This window comes from Melanerpes formicivorus, unplaced genomic scaffold (assembly GCF_026170545.1).
Source record: "Melanerpes formicivorus ecotype bairdi unplaced genomic scaffold, bMelFor1.0.p_v2 SCAF_1, whole genome shotgun sequence".
Classification (NCBI taxonomy): Eukaryota; Metazoa; Chordata; class Aves; order Piciformes; family Picidae; genus Melanerpes; species Melanerpes formicivorus.
This window is the reverse complement of record NW_027142353.1, coordinates 24431334-24451376: the sequence shown is the minus strand read 5'-3', so window position 1 is coordinate 24451376 and position 20043 is coordinate 24431334. Positions and strand designations below refer to the sequence as shown.

The 20043-nt window shown below is 39.4% G+C and overlaps 1 protein-coding gene across 4 annotated transcripts in view; it reads right to left on the bottom strand.

The window, feature by feature from the left end:
* TFDP1 (transcription factor Dp-1) overlaps positions 1 to 20043 on the bottom strand; it is a 50943-nt gene that overhangs the window by 6218 nt on the left and 24682 nt on the right. For 3 of the 4 annotated variants that reach the window (XM_068137169.1, XM_068137195.1, XM_068137178.1), the window contains exons 4-10: positions 16211 to 16317; positions 11479 to 11600; positions 10041 to 10206; positions 9695 to 9841; positions 3502 to 3570; positions 2054 to 2205; positions 1142 to 1308 (exon numbers count right to left, since the gene is read on the bottom strand). In XM_068137169.1, coding sequence (XP_067993270.1) covers positions 1142 to 1308; positions 2054 to 2205; positions 3502 to 3570; positions 9695 to 9841; positions 10041 to 10206; positions 11479 to 11600; positions 16211 to 16317 — 930 coding nt within the window. The remainder of the gene's footprint in view (positions 1 to 1141; positions 1309 to 2053; positions 2206 to 3501; positions 3571 to 9694; positions 9842 to 10040; positions 10207 to 11478; positions 11601 to 16210; positions 16318 to 20043) is intronic. The other variant, XM_068137186.1, reaches the window with a different exon arrangement.

Genomic DNA, 20043 nt, shown 5'->3' with positions numbered 1-20043 from the left:
AGCGAGGAAGGGGACAGGGAGATGTGTTGGAGCAGGTATTTCTCTGCAGTCCATGGTGAAGAACATGGTGAGATGTGCTGACCCCCTGCAGCCCATGGAGATTAATGGTGGAGCAGATAACAGCCTGCAGTTCATGCAGGACCCCAGGCTGGAGAAAGGGACTGTGCCTGAAGAAGGCTGTGATGTTGCTAGGAGGACTGCATGCCTCAAAAGGGATCCATGGTAGAGCAGAGGAGGACTGTGGAGTCCTTCCTGTGAGGACAAAGGAGCTGCAAAGACATGATGAACTGACTGCAACCCTCATGACCTGCCCACTGCACTACTATACTATGAGGAACGAGGTAGAAAAATCTCAGGAGCAGAGCTGAACCTGGGAGGAAGGGAGGGGTGGGAGAAGGTGTTTTTAGGATTTCATTGTATTCCCATTATCCTGCTCTGATTCAATCAGTAAATTCATAGTGTTTAATTTAAACATAAATATTGCTGTTTCTCCAAGTAGGGTGTGTCCTTTGACATCGACCATTACAGCCGAGTGAACCCTCCCTGCCTTATGCCTTCACCTTCAAGCCTTTTTGTTTTTATTTTTCTCCTCCCCATCCTGCTGAAGGGTGGTAGGAATCAGCAAGTGACTTTGAGGTGCTCTTTTGTCAGCTGGGTGGCCTTAAACCATGACAACATCCTATATAAAAAATAGTGCAAATAAAACCCAAGAAGCTAGTGAAACGGCAAAATTTCAAAATACATTAAAGAAGGCATATTATTTTGAAGTAGGCAAGTTAGACATCCTCAGTATTCTTATCTAATGAAAATGATCAAACAATATAAAATGAAGCAGTCATCACACTTTCATTTAACTGCCTTTTGCCTTTGCAGGTGGCGAATCAACTATAAATACAGAATTACACACTGCAAATATCTACTTGTGTAGAATAATCCAAAACACAGTTCTGCAAAGAACAGCCCATTCACTATGAATCTCTTATTTGTTCCCTAAGGTACACTAAAAAACACATATTTGAGAGGTTGCTAGAAATTTTTACCACAAACCAGTGAAAATATCCAGTATCAGTTAATTTCCACCTTTTTCCTTGAGTCTGATATTAAGCAGGGAAAGAAAACAACTATTCTAGGAGTAACTAACCTGTCACATATGGTTCCAGAGCTTTAGGAACCAAACTCCTTGCAATTTTTAGGTCCTCTGCCGAACAGCTTCCAGATTCTAGCCCACAAGCCATTCCCATTCGTTTTAATACTTCTATGTCATCATGAATTTCAAAAGTATTGTCAAAATTAAATAGATATTCAAACCTAGACAGAAAAAAGTCTCATTTAGATTCAATTGCTTTAACTACCGTACCAGTTTCAGGAATTGCAGCATTTCAAAAGCTTGGCACACAGCCTTAGTGACACATCACATTAAGCAAACACACTTTTTCAAGATTTATGGATAGTTAACCAACTAAAACTATAATTACACACTCTATATAAATCATTAATGGGTTCAACAGATAGAGTTTTAATTAAACATTTTCCGTGTTTGGTTATTTTTTTTCTTTACTCTGATTTCTCTGCCTACTCTTTAATTTACTTATTTAGTTTCATGTTTTTAAACTTTTCTAGTAAACTAATAGTGCAATGACAAACCACTGGTACAGTCAGCTTTTATTTAGCAGATAAAAAAACAAGTAGAGAACAGCAATTTTGAAAGCAAAATCAATTTTCAATTCTGCTACCTGCATTTTATCACATCAAAGTCAAAGCCAAAGCAAAACAGTATTTGGTGAAGTATGATACAAAACCTCAGCAGAGCTATCTCACTTCACTTCCAGTATCTCTAGATATTAAGATAGAAATTATCAAATGTGAACACATCATACTATTTATTAAAACTGTTTCTATTCAACATGACTGTTTTTTACCTGTCTGTAATGCATGCTCTCAATCTACAAGTGGCACAAGTAAATTTATTTGTATGTAATTTTTAACTAATCTAGATAAATACTTTAGCATGAACAAAAAACCCTTTGTTACACAGAAAACTTTGTTTACTCACTTGTCATTTGAAATACTGCAGTCAATCACTGTCTTCTTGCTGGTGTTCACAATGATAAATGGCAAATGGATGACAGAATTGGAAGGGGGCGGTCGATTTGCCTGTTGTTCTGCCTGACGGTTTCGCTGAACAAGGTTCTTAAAGGCAATTTGCTAGAAAAAGCAACAGTGATATGAAAGTGTGAATTAAACCTCTACTATCCTGGCAACAAAAATAAATCCCTCAGATAAAGACTATCAGCAATGGTTGGAGCAAGTAAATGGAGAAAAGGACAGAGCATTGACTGTATTCCTGCCTGTTAAGATGCAAGAAGAGATGCAATGATAATATTGAAAAATACAGTACAGCAAAACTTAACTAAGGAAAAAAATGCACCTTTCAGGACCTACATCGGGACAGTTCCTTGGACAAATCCTTGACAGAAAGAAGGCCTAACAATGGCTGGAAAAAAGGAATTTTCACATTGCATCTTACTTCCTCTCTGCTTACTATTCCCTGTTAGCTACTGCAAAGAATAGCTGAATGACTAACACTGTATTCTTCCTGAAATGATATGTTAAAAACAAGTCAGCGTTTGGGATTTGAGTGTCTGACATCAGGATTCTGAATTACTCAGTTCAGAGTAGTGACTTCACTCACATCTTAACAAAAGCGCTTTTCAGAATGGAATGTTCACATTCTGAAGAGCAGCAATTGTAAAAATTAAAAACTCAAGTTCACTACCAAAACTCAAAATACAAATCCTACAAAAACTTTGTCTGCTCATGGAATCAAATAAGATAAACACAAATCACAACCAAAATCCAAAGCCAACTCAGAGGCTGGTAAAAACTAGAAAGCTGTTGAGACTGTTACCCAAAGCTGTCTGTGCGTACTTTCCTTCACATCCTCCCCGAGATTCTCATTCCTACTGCATAGGTAATAAAACTACTGATGAATGCATTCCCGTGAACCAGTAGCACAGTGACTTAAGGACATAGACCACTGCTTCCCCTAGTGTACTAGAAAAAATCTGGGAGGCAGTCAGCCACTGAGTGACAGTGATTAAGCAGAGGCAGCAATATTCCAGAAACACAAGACACACTGCATTATGAGAAGGTTCCTACAGTCACATAATTTTATCAATGGACTCTAACAGGTAAAAACATTCATGATTCAAGAACTGAATAGGAAAATTCAGAGGGCACAGTATGAATTATAGCTCCTGTCAGCATAAATCCTGTTTAAATATAATTGAAACCACAAAATAATTTTTAACAACTCATGGAAGCTTACTAGCTTACCTAACAGCAATAGCTATCAGCATGGTCCCAGCTAAACTACAGTGTCAAATTAAAATGGCATATGCCATACCCCACAATTCACCTCTAGCATCCTTCACTGGGATAAACGAAAGGAATGCAGATATAAGTTACCTTGCCCTATAGACAAGAGTACCTTGACTGTACCTGTAGAATGAGTTCTTGTAGTTGAGACTGTTTTTGTTTTATTCTTTCAAGTCTTCTCTGTTTCTCCACCTCAAGACAGAAAAAGTATTTGTTAACTTGTTGTTCTTAAGTAGTGTTTTATATCAATATTTTCTCCCCTTAAAATAATTTCAGTACCACAGAACTACAGGTAGGACATATGATGCCAATCATTAAGGTTCTGCAGATAAATTATAGCTAGCTTTTAACTTTCAGGACTCACATCAATTATTACTGATGGAAACTGTAACAAAGAGCAGAATTAGAACACTAGGGAATAAAGCCTGGTGTATCAGGCAGAAGGTAAAAACATTTTTTTGCAAACAGATGTTACGTCTCTAAGTTTGCTCAAGGAGGCAAAGAGCACGTAGACCAAGAGGATCCACTTGATGCAGTGTACCTATACTGGAGGTATTGGAGAAGATTCATCAGAGATGCTTAAAGAACCTGCTATTTGGCCTAAGGTTAAGTCCTCATAGTATTAAATAACATACAATAACATACAAGATAGGAGACAACATGGTAGTAAATAAAGAGCTTTCTCAGTGGAGGAACTTTACCAGCAGATTCCCCCAAGGACTTAATTTACAGGCTGTTATTCAAACTATATAGGATCAAAAAAAGAGGATGAACAGCATGGTGACAGAATCTGCTGACAATGACCTCAACCAACTAGACAGATGGGCGGAGTCCACTGGGATGTCATTCAACAAGTCCAAGTGCCGAGTGCTGCACTTTGGCCACGGCAACCCCATGCAGAGCTACAGGCTGGGGTCAGAGTGGCTGGAGAGCTCCCAGACAGAGAGGGACCTGGGGGTGCTGATTGACAGCTACCTAAACATGAGCCAGCAGTGTGCCCAGGTGGCCAAGAAGGCCAATGGCATCCTGGCCTGCATTAGGAAAAGTGTGGCCAGCAGCAGGAGGGAAGCCATTCTGCCTCTGTACTCTGCATTGGTTAGTCTGCACCTTGAGTCCTGTGTCCAGTTCTGGGCCCCTCAGTTTAAGAAGGACACTGAGACACTTGAAGGTGTCCAGAGAAGGGCAACAAGGCTGGTGAGAGGCCCTGAGCACAAGCCCTATGAGGAGAGGCTGAGGGAGCTGGGATTGTTTAGCCTGGGGAAGAGGAGGCTCAGGGGTGAACTCATTGCCCTCTACAACTACCTGAAAGGTGGTGGTAGCCAGGAAGGGGTTGATCTCTTCTCCCAGGCAACCAGCACCAGAACAAGAGGACACAGTCTCAAGCTGCACCAGGGGAAGTTTAGGCTCGAGGTGAGGAGAAAGTTCTTCACTGAGAGAGTCATTAGTCATTGGAATGGGCTGCCTGGGGAGGTGGTGGAGTCACCATCCCTGGAGGTGTTCAAGAGGAGACTGGACGTGGCACTTGGTGCCATGGTCTAGTCATGGGGTCTGTGTTGATAGGTTGGACTTGAAGATTCTCAAGGTCTCTTCCAACCCTGGCGATACTGTGATACTGCGAGTTACCTGACGTAGCAAAGAGAACTCATCATAAAGCACACACAGAGTCTTGTGGTATTTGGTTATTACATCATCAAAATTAATTTTGGAAAATGTAATATGGCATGTGTGAGAAAACCTAATTCCATCCATGCATATTTTAGAAATTACATTCAGGAGAGATCTTAAATTATAGTATCTACAAAAACCATCAGCTCAGTACACAACAGCAGCCAAGAAATTAACACAACACCAGTGTATGAATCAAAACATCTACATCTTGACTTCCGTAGGCCTGGTGTTTCTATATCAAAAAGACCATACAAAAGAGCAATCAGGATGTTCAAAGATACAGAACAGATACCATACAAGGGAATAATGAATAAACTAGGACTCTACAGAAAGGAGAATGAAATAATGGGTGAGGACATTGGAGATACCTGTAAAATCATAAACATGGAGAAAGTGAATAAAGAGTGATCAGGTCCTCATCACTTCCAAACAACCCCCCCAAACAAACAAACAAGCCCCCAAACAAACAAACAAAAAAGCCACCCTGTGACCATTTTAGGCTGTGCCACCACACACCCACACAAAACAAAACAAAACACCCCAACAAAACCAACAAACCAGAGGATATCAACTACAATGGCATGCTCAAAACCCAACAAAAGGTAATGCACCTGAAACTCACTGCTACAAATTACTCAATATTCATAGAATCACAGAATGTTAAGGGATGGAAGGAACTTTGAAAGATCACCCAGTCCAACCCCCCTGCCAGAGCAGGATCACCTACACCAGATCACACTGGAATGTATCCAGATGGGTCTTGAGTATCTCCAGAAAGGGAGACTCCACAACGCCCTGGGCAGCCTGGTTATAGTGTCCTGTTGTTATCACAGTGAAAAGCTTTCCTCACATTTCCATGGAACTTCATATGCCTCATTTTTTACCCACTGCCCCTTGTCCTGTCATTGGGCATCACCAAGCAGAGCCTGACTCCATCCTCTTTGCACTCACCATTTACATATTTATAAACATTACTGAGGTCACCTCTCAGTCTCCTCCTCTACAACCTAAAAAGCCCCAGCTCCCTCAGTCTCTCCTCCTAAGGAAGATGTTCCACTCCTGTGATGGGTTGGGGCAAACCCCCTCCCCACCACACGCTGAAATAACGACTCAGACAAACAGATTGCAAAAGTGATGGAAAGTTTAAACAGAGAACAGTGAGTGCGTGTAAAGAACTAGAAACACGGTGACAAGAAGAGCCCCAAAACAGAGCCAGAAAGATCCCATCCCCACCTGAGGGTGCACCCAAAACCCCCAGGGCTCCTCCTTCCCCCCCCACTGCTAGGCTAGTCTCAGCTGGCCAGATCTGAGACTGCCCATCCTCCCGTGGCCTTGGGCCTAACCAGGCCCATGGGTGGGAGATCTCTCCCCCAGTTACCGGGTGACGAAGAGGAAGGAAAGAGGAAGTGCCAGACCCCGCCGTGAAACTTAATAGTGGTGCAAGGGATCATGGTAGGAAATAACCTAATTTCCTGTGTCCACCCACTGGGCTGGACTTCTGGACACAGGAAACACCCCTGTAGCAGAGGGCACCCAGCCCAAACTACGACACACTCCCTTCATAATTTTTGTGTCTCTGTGCTGGACTCTTTCAAACAGTTCCCTGTCCCTTTTGAACTGAGGGGCCCAGAACTGGACACAAGATTCCAGATGCAGCCTCACCAGGGCAGAGTAGAAGGGGAGAACCTCTCTTGACCTAATAACCACACCCCTTCTAAGACACCCCAAAATGGCATTGGCCTTCTTGGTCACAAGAGCACATTGCTGGTTCATGGTCAACTTCCATTCACTAGGACCCCCAGGTCCTTTTCCCCTTCACTGCTCTCCAACAGGTCAGTCCCCAACCTACACTGATACCTGGGGTTGTTCTTTCCCAGGCACAAGACTCTACACTTGCCCTTGTTGAATTTAATTAAATTTCTCCTTGCCCAACTCTCCAGCCTGTCCAAGTTTCCCTGAAAGGCAGCACAACCCTCTGGCGTGTCAGCCACTCCACTCAGTTTGGTGTCATCAGCAAACCTGCTGACAGTGCATCTCTGCGCCCTCATCCAGGTCATTGATGACTATAATGAACACCACTGGTCCCAGTACTGACCCCTAAGGGACTCCACTAGCTACAGGCCTCCAACTAGACTCCATCCCATTGAACACAACTCTTTGACTTCTTTCCTTTAACCAGTTCCACCTCACTACCTGATCATCCAGACCACACTTCCTCAGTTTAGCTGCAAGGATGCTGTTGCAGGCAGTGTCAAATGCTTTACTGAAATCAAGATAAACCACATCCAGAACTCTACCATCATCTATACACCTGGTTACTTCCTCATAAAAGGCTATGAGGTTGGTCAGTATTAAAAGTAAACTTTGTACAAAGTAAAAATTTGTGGAAGAAAGATTGAGAGCTATTAAACAGAAATACAAGTGTAAGTAATCTCTAATATCCATTAGTTAAATCTCTAATTCAACTTTAATATTACACTCCTCCTAAATAACTGCTACTGTCAGGCAAGGCACTGCACAGTCACACCCCTTGCCTGAACATTGATTTTTATTCTTAGGTCCTTAAAATATGCAACTAACAAGAATATCACTGGAGTTAAAAATCTGCACAAATGTGATTGATTTTTGATTTAAAAAATCCCAGCAATATCCAATTGAAAAAAACCTGCAAAAAGACATTTTTTTCCTTTAAAAAAAAAAGAGTAGGACCAAGTCTCATAATTTATTTTCTAAGTGAAAACTGCCCTCCCACAAAAAACTTACAACTCATGTAAGATATTTTAACTATCACATACATGTAATGTTTACTGCCTCCCGTATAACTTCAAGATACATACCTAATTAACTGCCCCACACACTCTCTTTTTGCATTACCAGGACATACGTAAACTAATAAAATATTTTAATTTACACACAAATAGAAATTTTAAAATACTTAAAACACTAAACACTTAATGGGGAAGTCTTAAAACTTCTGTGTTCCCTTGTAAACTGTTTGGCTTGTTTTTGCAACAGATGAGATAGCAACAGAAGTTTATTAAGCTTGACAAATTTCACGAATTAAACATTAGCTTCCAAAAACTCATTAAAAATAACCTTATTGCAAAACTTGTCAGGTAATGTGACTAATAATTTAAAAGTCATCAGATCTTGCAGAAACAGAAGCTAGAATACTCATGAAGTAATAAATGGAGAAGGGAAGAAACCCTGCAATTTTCTCAAATAAGACCAACACAGTTTAGGACTTTTGCTATTTTCAAGACCATATTACACTTTTAGATCAATTATTCAATAGTTAACAGAACTCTTTCCTTCTCTTATGACATTTGATTAACAAGGTTTTACTTCGGTATTGAAGTAATCATTGTTCCCATCTTAAACACATGAACCTTCACTGTGCCATTATTGTATTTTAAGTTGCTCTTTTTGTTTAAGTATTTATGTTATCCTACTCTTCTCTAGAGCATTCTCAATCATGACATCAAACCCACCCAAATGAGCCACACTTGTTTCTCTTTTGCTCCAACACTAGTGGCAATGTCCTACTTTGTGAGAACGATTCAGAGATCCGCTTTTACAACCCCTCCAACTAGCTGTTTCTTACTCACAACACAGCACTGTCATCTTCAAACCAGTTCACCTTACAAACTCACCCTACTATTTAGGGCCCAGTTATTGCTCTCTTAATTTAGACTTGGGATAATAAACATTAAATAAAACTCAGATTGATTAGATATCCTGTATTTTCTTCACCTAGACAGTAATTACAGCATTAACTGAAAAATTAATTCTCGGTATCAAAAAAATGTCCATAGAATTAAGCCCATGGTAGATAGGTTCCAAAACACTTTTTTTTTTCAATTTGTCAGATTCTAGAGTGATTTTTTCAGCCCTGCTAAAGGGAATTTAGACTTATCAAGAGCAAATACAAAGTCTCATTCTATTCTGATAAAGTAAATTGTCTTTAGTAGTAAACCTCAGTAACTATTACCCTGCAAATCTGAGGATACAAAAGACCCCAAAAAATCCTGCCAGAACTTATGAATGTTTTTTGGTATAAAACATGTTACTTCTTGCCCAAGATGTGCAGAGTCTGGCATGCTCATTTAAGATTAATAATGATGTCAGAAATGCAGAAGGATCAGCAGCAACAAAATGAGGTCTGTGGTTGACAGGTTGGACTTGATGATCCTCAAGGTCTCTTCTAACCTTAGTTATACTGTGATACTGTGATAAAGGGGCAATGCATATATATACATATATATACTACTCTACAGCAGAAAAAAAACAGATCCATGATGACAGATACCTGGAGAAAGAGATCTTCCTAACCCTACAGCACCACTATTGCCATGCTGGACATTAATCTTTCAGTTTGATGAACCTGCACTCAGAGCTATTTCACATATAATGTAAAAGCTGTGACAAAGTGTTATTTTTGACACAGAAGAATTGAAGAAAAAAAGATATTTAATCCATGCAGAGGTTTAACTGTGTGTTTGGCAAATATAAATCAAATTTTCAAAACAAGCCAAGAGACCACAGTGTTCCACCTTGCTATCTCAGAAGATCACATGCTGCAGCAAAACATATTAAAGCTGTAAACATTTACTCAAGCACAAAGACATTACAAGCTTCTTACACATACCTCTAAATTCTGACATTCCTGAGCCGAGTTAGTAGGTAGACCAATCCATTTGATTTCCTTCTTCTCCTTAGAGATAATGTTCATGGCCATAAGGACATTTAAGGCATCATAGACACGTCGTCTAATATTCTTCTGGTCATAAGCCTGCTGTAGACATAGTGCATTAATAAAAAACAACATACCTATGACAAAGATATTTGAAAATAAATATAGTACAGTAAATGGGTAAAAATCAGGTGATGTCTGAACTGCTTCATTTAGCAGTAGGAAAAGAACTACAATAGTCTGAAGAGAAATATCTCTTCCCCCATTCAGTTCACATATAAATGACCTCCCATATACTTACTGATTCATTTGGTGAAATGTGATTATCAGTGGTACTGAATTCTGCAACCAACTCGTCTGCCACCTCATTGTATGAGGTGGTTCCTTTTCTTTGTACCTTCTCACAAACCTTCATAGAGAAATGACGTAAACCCTTGCCATTCTTCTCTCCTTTTTTGTTCCGCTTCCTAAATATACGTATAATATATTTTAAGATTTGAACTTTGGAATATTTAATGTTTTTGTTGTTGTTGTGTTGTTGCTGTTTTTATTTTTTTTTCAAATACAGGCACATTGCTGTAAAAAAACAGGCCTGCCCTTTTGTTCTGCTTCTCACACTTTCCCAACATTTTTCTCCCGCCCCTAGCATTTACAGTACATAACAATTCTAACATATTGATGCTGAAATCATACAAATTCATTCTTTTGGCAACTCTGCTAGCTCCAGGTAGGTTAACAATAGGGATATTTCTTGAAGAAATCAATAAAGAAAACATCCTTTTGAGAGAAAAAAAGGACAGGGGGATAAATTTAAGACATGAAAATTTAATTTCAGGAGGTAACTTTTTTTGTCTTTCAGGTTTTCTTTGGTGTCAGTTTTTCTGTGTTGGTTTTTGGTTTGTTTTCTTTTTCATTTAAGTAGCATGCCCAATACTGACTGAACAAAGTCTGATACTGCTTTACCTCACTAAACATTACACTATTACTAAAACACAGATTTGAACTTATACAGTATACGAAGTTGCTATGAAAACTTCAAAGTTACAAGATACAAGTTTTATGTGCATCTTTTTATTTAAAAATTCTTTGTAATTTGAAGAACAATAAAAGTATCAACAAAAATAGTAGCAGCAATGGCATCTCTCAGTTCTCTCTCATTTCACTGTATAATTCCAAAGCAGAAATCCATTCATGCATAATAAGACACCGATTGTAAATTTAGTCTTAAAGTAATTTAATAAGATTCTTAAAAACAAGCTTGCAAGAGAAAAGACACCAAAAGAATGCATCAATTGAATCTAATACTTTCTCCTAAAAAGGACCACACTCTTATTTCAAGTTATACTTTAGGATACATATGTTCAATCTGAAATGTACTATATTTTTGTAGAAATAAATCAGCAAAAGAGAAACAACAAATTAAAAACGGAATTAAGTTAGATTAATTTCTATGTTCTTTTTAGAAGTTAAACTCTCTAAATGTATGTAAATGTGAGAATATCTGAGTTTCCAGAAAGTACTCCTTTTATGACATATCAGGGGATCTTCACTTGTGTGACTATTCCAAATTTCAGTACAATATATGTTAGTGGTGAAGTGCTTCTGATGTAAAGATAAACAGACTGTCTCTCCCACACCGCTAGCAGGAGGAGTACATACACTATATACACTATCACAGTGACCATTTAGAACATAAGTTCAAAACCATTTATTAATCCTTTAAATTTTATTTTACTTACCCAGCAGACCATGGTGAAGAATCAGCAGTCTGGTTCTGTGATACAAAATGTGTGTTAGGTGTATGTGGGCTTCCTACCAGGATAGTATTTGGCGCTGAAGGTCTCTGAGGTGTACCGATAACCTACAGGAAAGATATGATAATTTTCTAAATTATTCTAAGTATTCCAAGATAGTCATATGCTGCACAATTTGAATGATCCCTTATTTAAATACTAACACTCTTTTTCTACTTACTCCTATTAGATGTGCACTAGCATAAAAACTTTCAGACTACAGATTATATAGCTAGAGCACTCCCTAAGTAATGAGCATTCCTCATAAATGAGCTTTTCGTGTTTGTTACATTTAACACTGTTCGACACTAACTCAGACAATATGAAAACACACATGCCCTGTCCTCACCAATAGAAAAAAAGGAAAAAATAAGGAAAAATCCCAAACCCTGCCAGATTCTGCCTCATCATAGAATCTATAATATTAAGTTTCTTCCTTAGGCTAGCTTAAATAATTTATCCTTAAAAAGAGTAAAATAGAAAAACAAAAAACCCAAATTGAAACATTTTATGTGTGTAAGTTAAAATGAACCAATATTTAAATGTAGAATGCAAAGGAACTCTAGTGACTGTTAGATGTCTCAGCTGCCTTGAAGGACAAACAGCTGCTTTTTCCCAAATACTGTCTCTTTGTATTACTACCCTGTGAGTAGCTAACATACAAGTTTTTTACATCCACTTCTGAAAGCTGGAAAACTTTAGGTCCTCCTCACCTCTCCACTAGCTTTGTCCCACAGTTAAAATGTTTTAATTGTTATGGCCAGTCAACTAATCTCCTATACTATTTTTCATTACCATAACAGAATGAGGGTAGAGAATACCAAAAAATGTGAAACAGCTGTTTCCCATGAAAAAACCACTATCAAATCTGCTATTTACTGGTCCGGTTCCCCAAATGTGCCAAAGACTGTAAAAACCACCCATGTATTAATCAAGTAATGCAAACAGAGAACAGAGGAAATCAGACAGTTTTTATTCCCTGGAATGCAGTTACAGAGGATGGGAAGAGATGATTCAACACTTTGCCCCTGGGAGGCTAAAACTAGGGGGCCCCACTCTATTCCCAAGCTTCCTAACTGCACAAGCAGCCCCACCACTATCCCAGTGCTACAGCTAGAACTTGTATGACTGTACATTAAAGATAAGAGACAAGCCAGTTCAGGGCAGGAAGTAGTATTACAGTTGGGAGAAAACCATAATATTTGGCAGCAGCAAACTCTGGACATTTACTGTGCTCATCATTAGTGTCTTCAACTACATAAATCTGCAAAGAAATAAATAGAAGTGTGTTCAATTTCACAAGTTAATTTCCAAAGTAGAAAAAACGAAGCATTTTTAACACACTCAAAACTGTTTTGCGTTCCAATTCTAACTCACAAAAGTCTGCAAACTAGACAGAATTATATGTTTTAATGTATTACTATTAAGGAAGCCCCTATAATCTAGAGTTTCAGAACCTTCTAAGGAATTACTTAGTATTATTGGCTCCTTAATAGAACTGTTAATATTCCTAGCTTTTACTCAGAAGTTCATAAACAATCATGACTTGAATGGAAAGAGCATGACTGAAAAGAGTTAAGCAGTATTGAGCCACTGTGAACATCCTAAAATAGAAGCTTACAGACAGAATTAGAGAGGATGTTTTTAGAGAAAACAGGCACTTGAGTGGAGGGGACAAGCACAAGCAGAAAAAGAAGTGCCTGCTGTCTCTCTAACCACTCTGATTTTCAAAGGGAACAAGGTTACAGTTAAGTTCTTTGTTAATGACTAAGACTAAGACAATAGGGGAAAACGGTGAGATGGCCCCCACATTCCAGTTCACTGTGCTCAACAGAAGAGCTTGTATGGAAACATTAATAAGAAAAACAAAAATCAGACTATCTGATCAAAGAACACAAGCTCAGAAAATTAAGTACTTAAGTATTAAAAAAATGGTTTTACCACTCAAAGTTTAGAAAGTTGAGCAGGGTCATAAGTTAGCTCCTCAACTGTGCTTCCCAAGAACATCTTGCACACTGACAGCCAATTTATCTCCTTCTAATTTTCAGGGTTCTAGAGGTGATTTTTTAAATAATTCACACTATCTCCTTCAGTAATGTAAAGTCAACAGACATTTACCCAAAATTTCTCTCTGTATATGCACAAACCAAAATCTCCATCTCTCCTTCAACATCCTAATTTTGTAACGATAACACACAATACTAATATGCTGATATGGGCCCCTTCTTTCCCCCCAAAAAAGCTATCATCTTCAGACTAACATTTAAAGTATTGGAAAAATTATGACTGTAAATGTGAATTTCCCACAGTAATGATAACAAAGCCACTATTAAGAATAATCAATACTTCAGAATCCTATTTTAAAAATAATGTTGCTATATAAAATTAGTCATCGATAATATAGATGATTTGTTGATTTAAATTCTTCTGGTAGAAGACAAGAATTTTATATGCGCATAAACATAGTTGCAAATCTTACTTTACTCACTGATGAAAAGTTTTAACAAAGCATCACATTATCTGAAATTTCATTATTATCTGCTGTGTTTGCTACTTTTAAGAAGATTTTCTAAGTTACTGAAAGAACATTTCATTTTCAACATTAAATACAAGTATGTACACAGTCTCACAATAATGCCCAGAAGGGACTCCCTTTATGCTGTTATGGCCTATGATCTATAGTTAAAACATTTTTCTTGTACTGCTAGTTACTAAAAGAATGCCTAGCTACTCTGAATTTCCTTGTCTGCAAAATTATTAGTAAGATGCCTCCTACTGAAGGAGCAATTTCCTTCAGTAAAATTCATTTTGCTCCGTGCTAACTTCCAAGTGGCTGCTGGAAATACCACCACTGCAGGAAGTACAGCACAGTGAACAACTTGCACTACATCTGTACAGATGGAAGTAGTACAATTTGAATGTTGAGGCAGCCTCAATGGCAAAGCATTCCTTGGAGCTTAGAGTTGGAGAAGAAAGATGGGAAACTACCATCCTGTCAAGAAGAAACTAAAGAATAAGACATTTAATTTCAGATCACAGAATGTTATGGGTTGGAAGAGACTCCAGAAATTGAGTACAACCCCTCTGTCAAAGTACAATCACTTAGGGCAAGCCACACAGCAATGCACCCATGAGGGGTTTGAAAAGTCTCCAGAAAGGGAGACTCCACAACATCTCTGGGCAGCCTGCTCCAGTGCTCCATCACCCTCACTGTAAAGAAGTGTCTCCTTGTGTTGAGCTGGAATCTCCTGTGTTCTAGCTTGTATTTGTTGTTCCTTGTCCTACCACTTGGGAATCACCAAAAAGAAACTATCACCTTCATCTTGACACCCACCCCTCAGATATTTGGAGACATTGATAAAATCCTTGCTCAGTCTTCTCAAAACTTAACAGCCCCAGTTCTCTCCGTCTTTCTTCACAGGAGAGATGTCCCAGTCCCAGAATCATCCTCATAGCTCTCCTCTGGACTCTTTCCAGCAGATGCCTCTCTCTTGAACTGGTGAACCCAACACTGGGCATGGTATTCCAGGTGTGGTCTCACCAGGGCAGAGTAGAGGGGGAGAGGAACCTCCCTAGATCTGCTGGATACACTTTTCTTAATGCACCCTAGGATGCTGTTGGCTTTCTCGGCCACAAGGGCATGTTAGTGTCCCATGGATAACTCAAAGTCCACTAGAGCAGGCCTTTCTTCAGGAAGCTGCTTTCCAGAAGGATGAATCTTAGTCTGTTCTGGTGCCTTGTGCTATTCCTCCCCAGCTGCAGGACTCTACACTTGTCCTTATTGAACCTCATGAGGTTTGCCATCACCCAGCTCTCCAGCCTGTCCAGATCTTGTTGGATGTCAGCACCAGCCACCCCACTCCCCCAGTTCTGCATCATCAGCAAACTTGCTGAGGATACACTCAATTGTCTCATCTAGGTCACTGATGAAGATATTGAACAAAACTGAACCTACTACTGATCCCTGGGGAACATCATTGGCCACAGGCTTCCAACTGGACTTTGCACTGCTGATCACAACTCTCTGAACTCTGTTGATGAGCCAGTTACTAATCCACCTCCATGGTGCAATCATCTAATTTACCTTGAAATTTACCTATGAGTATGTTATGAGAGACAGTATCAAAATCCTTTCTGAAGTCAAGATAAAACAATAGCCACTGCTCTCTCTCCATCTATCCCCTAAGTTTATATGTTACAGTTACTTTCCAGATCACAATAAAGTAACGTAACTTACATATTACCTCCTGCATTATTAGATTACTTGAAACCTCTTATTTCATGTATGTTACACAAAGCTCACAGTATGTATTGTATTTAAATTAAGCACAAAGAGATGTGGCTCTGTTCTCAATTTTGTTTCACATAACTGATCTCAGCAAAAATGTACTCACAGACCTCATTTATATTTCTCTCTGTCTGATTTCAAAGCAGAATCTAAAAGAGCCATTGATTTTAAGTGGCAAGACTAGCAAAAGATAAACCCACCTGAACATTCAGGTATCTCCATGTTGACTTGAGTCAGATTTGCCTTTCTTTGTATAAAACATACTAAAATTAAAACCAAGCTTAGACTGTCTGTTCATGACAAGGTATACTGACTATCAAGCTACAAGTCAGGTTTGCAGTATGGGTAAATAGTACAAGGAGTAACTTTTTAAAAGCAGTGTCTCCTTACCACTTGTTGTGCAATGTTGACATTAGACTGTCCAAACGTTTTTGGCAGGAGCTGCTTTCCAAGCGTATTTACTGTAGAAGGATGAACAGCCAATAGAGAAACAACCCCTAAAACAAAAAACAAGTAGATAGATCAGGTAAACCATGCTGTTCCAATGTGTTATTAATAGACAGTAGCTCTGAACTGTATATAGTCAACACAAATGTAGCACTTACACATTTGAAGAAAAAAAAAACAGAGAAATCAAGAGTCAAGATAGGCTCTCTCAAACTTTCTCCTATGTAATCTTACAGGTCAGTAATCAAACACCAACATTTTTAATTCATTGTATTCACATTTGTCTCGCAAAGCAGAGTAATAGAGGCGATGGGCATCTAACAGAAAGCATAATCCCCTCCTATTCTACCTCTACCATTTGTGGTTATTGAAATCTTTTTCCACACCACCTGAAAAACATGCCATATGCTACTATGTATGACATACCCTCCTAAGGCATGCTGGTCTACAGGAAGTAGTATTTGGCCACCACATTCCTTTTTAAGAGAATATTCCCAACTTTCCTCTAAGTGTCCCCTCCTAGCCAAAGGCAAGGAATTGAAGAACGAAAGTCTACCAAGAATCCTGTATTTGAACAAAACAGAATCATGGAATTGTTTCATTTGGAAAAGATCTAGATCGAGTCCAGTTATCCTAAAATGCCCTTTTTTAACACCACCATACCACAGATGCACCTTGCAGGGCACCTTTACAGCAAAGAAATTTTTCCTAGTATCACAGTATGGCCAAAGATGGAAGACATCAAAGATCATTGAGTCCAACCTGTCACCACAGACCCATGACTAGACCATGGCACCAAGTGCCACGTCCAATCTCCCCTTGAACACCTCCAGGGATGGTGACTCCACCACCTCCCTGGGCAGCACATTCCAATGATGAATTACTCTCTCAGTGAAGAACTTTCTCCTTACCTTGAGCCTAAACTTTCCCTGGCACAGCTTGAGACTGTGTCCTCTTGTTCTGGTGCTGGTTGCCTGGGAGAAGAGACCAACCCCTTCCTGGCTACAACCACCTTTCAGGTAGTTGTAGAGGGCAATCAGGTCACCCTTGAGCCTCCTCTTCTCCAGGCTAAACAATCCCAGCTCCTTCAGCCTCTCCTCATAGGGCTTGTGTTCAAGGCCTCTCACCAGCCTTGTTGCCCTTCTCTGGACACCTTCAAGTGTCTCAATGTCCTTCTTAAACTGAGGGGCCCAGAACTGGACACAGGACTCAAGGTGTGGCCTAACCAATGCAGAGTACAGGGGCACAATGACTTCCCTGCTGCTGCTGGCCACACTATTCCTAATGCAGGCCAGGATGCCATTGGCCCTAATGGCCACCTGGGCACACTGCTGGCTCACATTTAGGCGGCTGTCAATCAGCACCCCCAGGTCCAGCCTCTGCTGGCACAACTTGAGGCCACTTCATCACACTTTATCATTTGATACTAGGGAGAAGAGACTGATAGCTACCTCACTACAACCTCATTTTAGGGAGTTGTGGAGAGCAATGAGGTCTCCCCTCAGCCTCCTCTTCTGCAGACTAAACAGTCCCAGCTCCCTCAGCCACTCCTCCCAAGACTTGTTCTCCAGGCCCTTCAGCAGCTTTGTTGCCCTTCTCTGGACATACTTCAGCACCTCTATGTCCCTCTTGTAGTGGGAGGCCTGAGCCTTAACACAGTATTTGAGATGGAGCCTCACCAGTGCCGTGTACACATGCAAAATACATGCAAAACAGTAGACCAACCCTGCAGAGAAAGCTGTTCTCTTCCTATTTATAAGCTGTCCATGAGAGGACTGGTAGGTAAGCAAGTCTTAAGCCAAGTAAAAAACAAACAAACAAACTGAACTACAAAAGTACCAGGGCACTTTTCTCTAGGAATTTCATATTCCATGCCATAGCTTAAAAAAGACCAAAGAAAAACACACCACCAAAACACATACTCCACACACAAAAAGCCAAAACCAAACCTACCAAAAACCACCACCAACAAAACCAAAGAAGTCTGACTACAGAAAAAGAATAAGGGAACAAACAAGTCTGAAAATACTGGAGACATTTATTTTACTGATACATCTGTCATTTAGTTATTGGGTGAGAGGTTTAATAGTTCTTTCCCACAGCTCACTTTTAAAGGGGCCAATGGGGCCAGAAGGGCTTTGGCACAACTTCCATTCCTCTTCCTTTTTTACCCATTATCCAGTACAGGAGTAATACCTATGCGTTTTTACAAGAGTTATACCAAGAAGGGTCCTAATGAGTCCTTGATGCTAACTGCCCTTCATACACCACTTCAAACAGATTGCTTCATCCAAGAACCTATTCTCAGGCCTTCAGATTTGATTGGGATGCAGCAGCCTCTTATTCTTTCACCTTTAAACAACTTTACAGTGCTCTTCCAGAAACTAAGTAGCTACCTAGAGTTTAACAAAAGTCTGTTATGCCCTGTTTTGTGTGTGATCTTCCTCTCTGCAAAATGCAGTGAAACACAATTAGCTACCCTGGCTATTAGTGCCTGTGTATCTCCTTCTAAGCCTCCTGGAGGTCAACATATCTTTTTTTAACCTCTTCATTGCTTTAGAAAGAACAAAGCCATCTGAAGATCATATTTCCAGGATAAATTAAGAGTCGTAATTGCTTTTGAAAGTTAAAACATACAGTCTATTTTATCACCTTTGATGGTTCTTGCTGCCCCTGCACTTTATTTCTGCAGAGGGCAGGGATGGATATAGTGTTCATAACAATGGAGTGCCATGTTGTTGTGTAATTCCATGGCACATTTTCTATTAGACTCCCTATTCTTTTCCAAATAATTCTCCAAATTCCATGTGCTTGCTCCCCACCAAGCATCAATACCTCATTTCCAAAACACAAAACCTTAGCATAACTTCAGTGTCTTTCTTGAGTGCCAACAGCACTCTTAAGGTACTCACTGTATCTAGTTTGGTTTTCACCAATTATTAACCCATGGGAGGGCCTTCCCATTCTATGACACTTCAGTTTCTTTAATAGACTGATTAAGAACCTTGATAATCAAAGGTTTTTTGTTATTTTTAAGAAATCCAAGGACATCACACTGATTAGATAAGCCTTATCCACGTGGTTGTTGACTCTTTCCAGGTATGACTTTGAAAAGACATAACTTAACTTCCCTTTTCCTTTCCCTCTAGAAAAACCCTGTTAACACCTTTATCACATTTATCTGTATGTTTACTACTTTGTTATGTGCTCACTGGATTTGTGTAACAAAGTCTGACTTACTCATCTGCAGTTATCTGAACCCTTCAGAATCTGGTGCACAGTATGTGGCTTTCTATTCTCTTAGTACTGTAGGAATTATACATGCACTGAATTAGAAGGACAGAAGTACCATTTCTAAGTTGTTTTAGAATTTACAGGTAGATAATTCTCACCATGATGATTTCTAGCCATTCATGTTACTGATTTTTTCTGAGTACAACTTCTAGCAACGCTTCAGTAGGACAACTTCATAATGGAACAGTATTGCCATGAGACTCTCCCTAACCATCTTGATCATGTCCACTCTTCAGATATGCTCAAGAGACTCCATTATTCTGGTATGTTTTAAAATAAAGTAATTTTTCATGCAATCATGTTGTTCCCTAAAAACTATATGCAAAGACAAATGCAAAATTCTTGCACTTATGACAATGTAACACCACAAAACAGCAGAGGTCAAAGGTTGAGTGAATAGGAAGCTGATGTGTGGAAAATGACCTGGAGGTCTCAGGCAGACATGAAGCTGAATGTGACCCAAAAATACACTCCTATCTAAA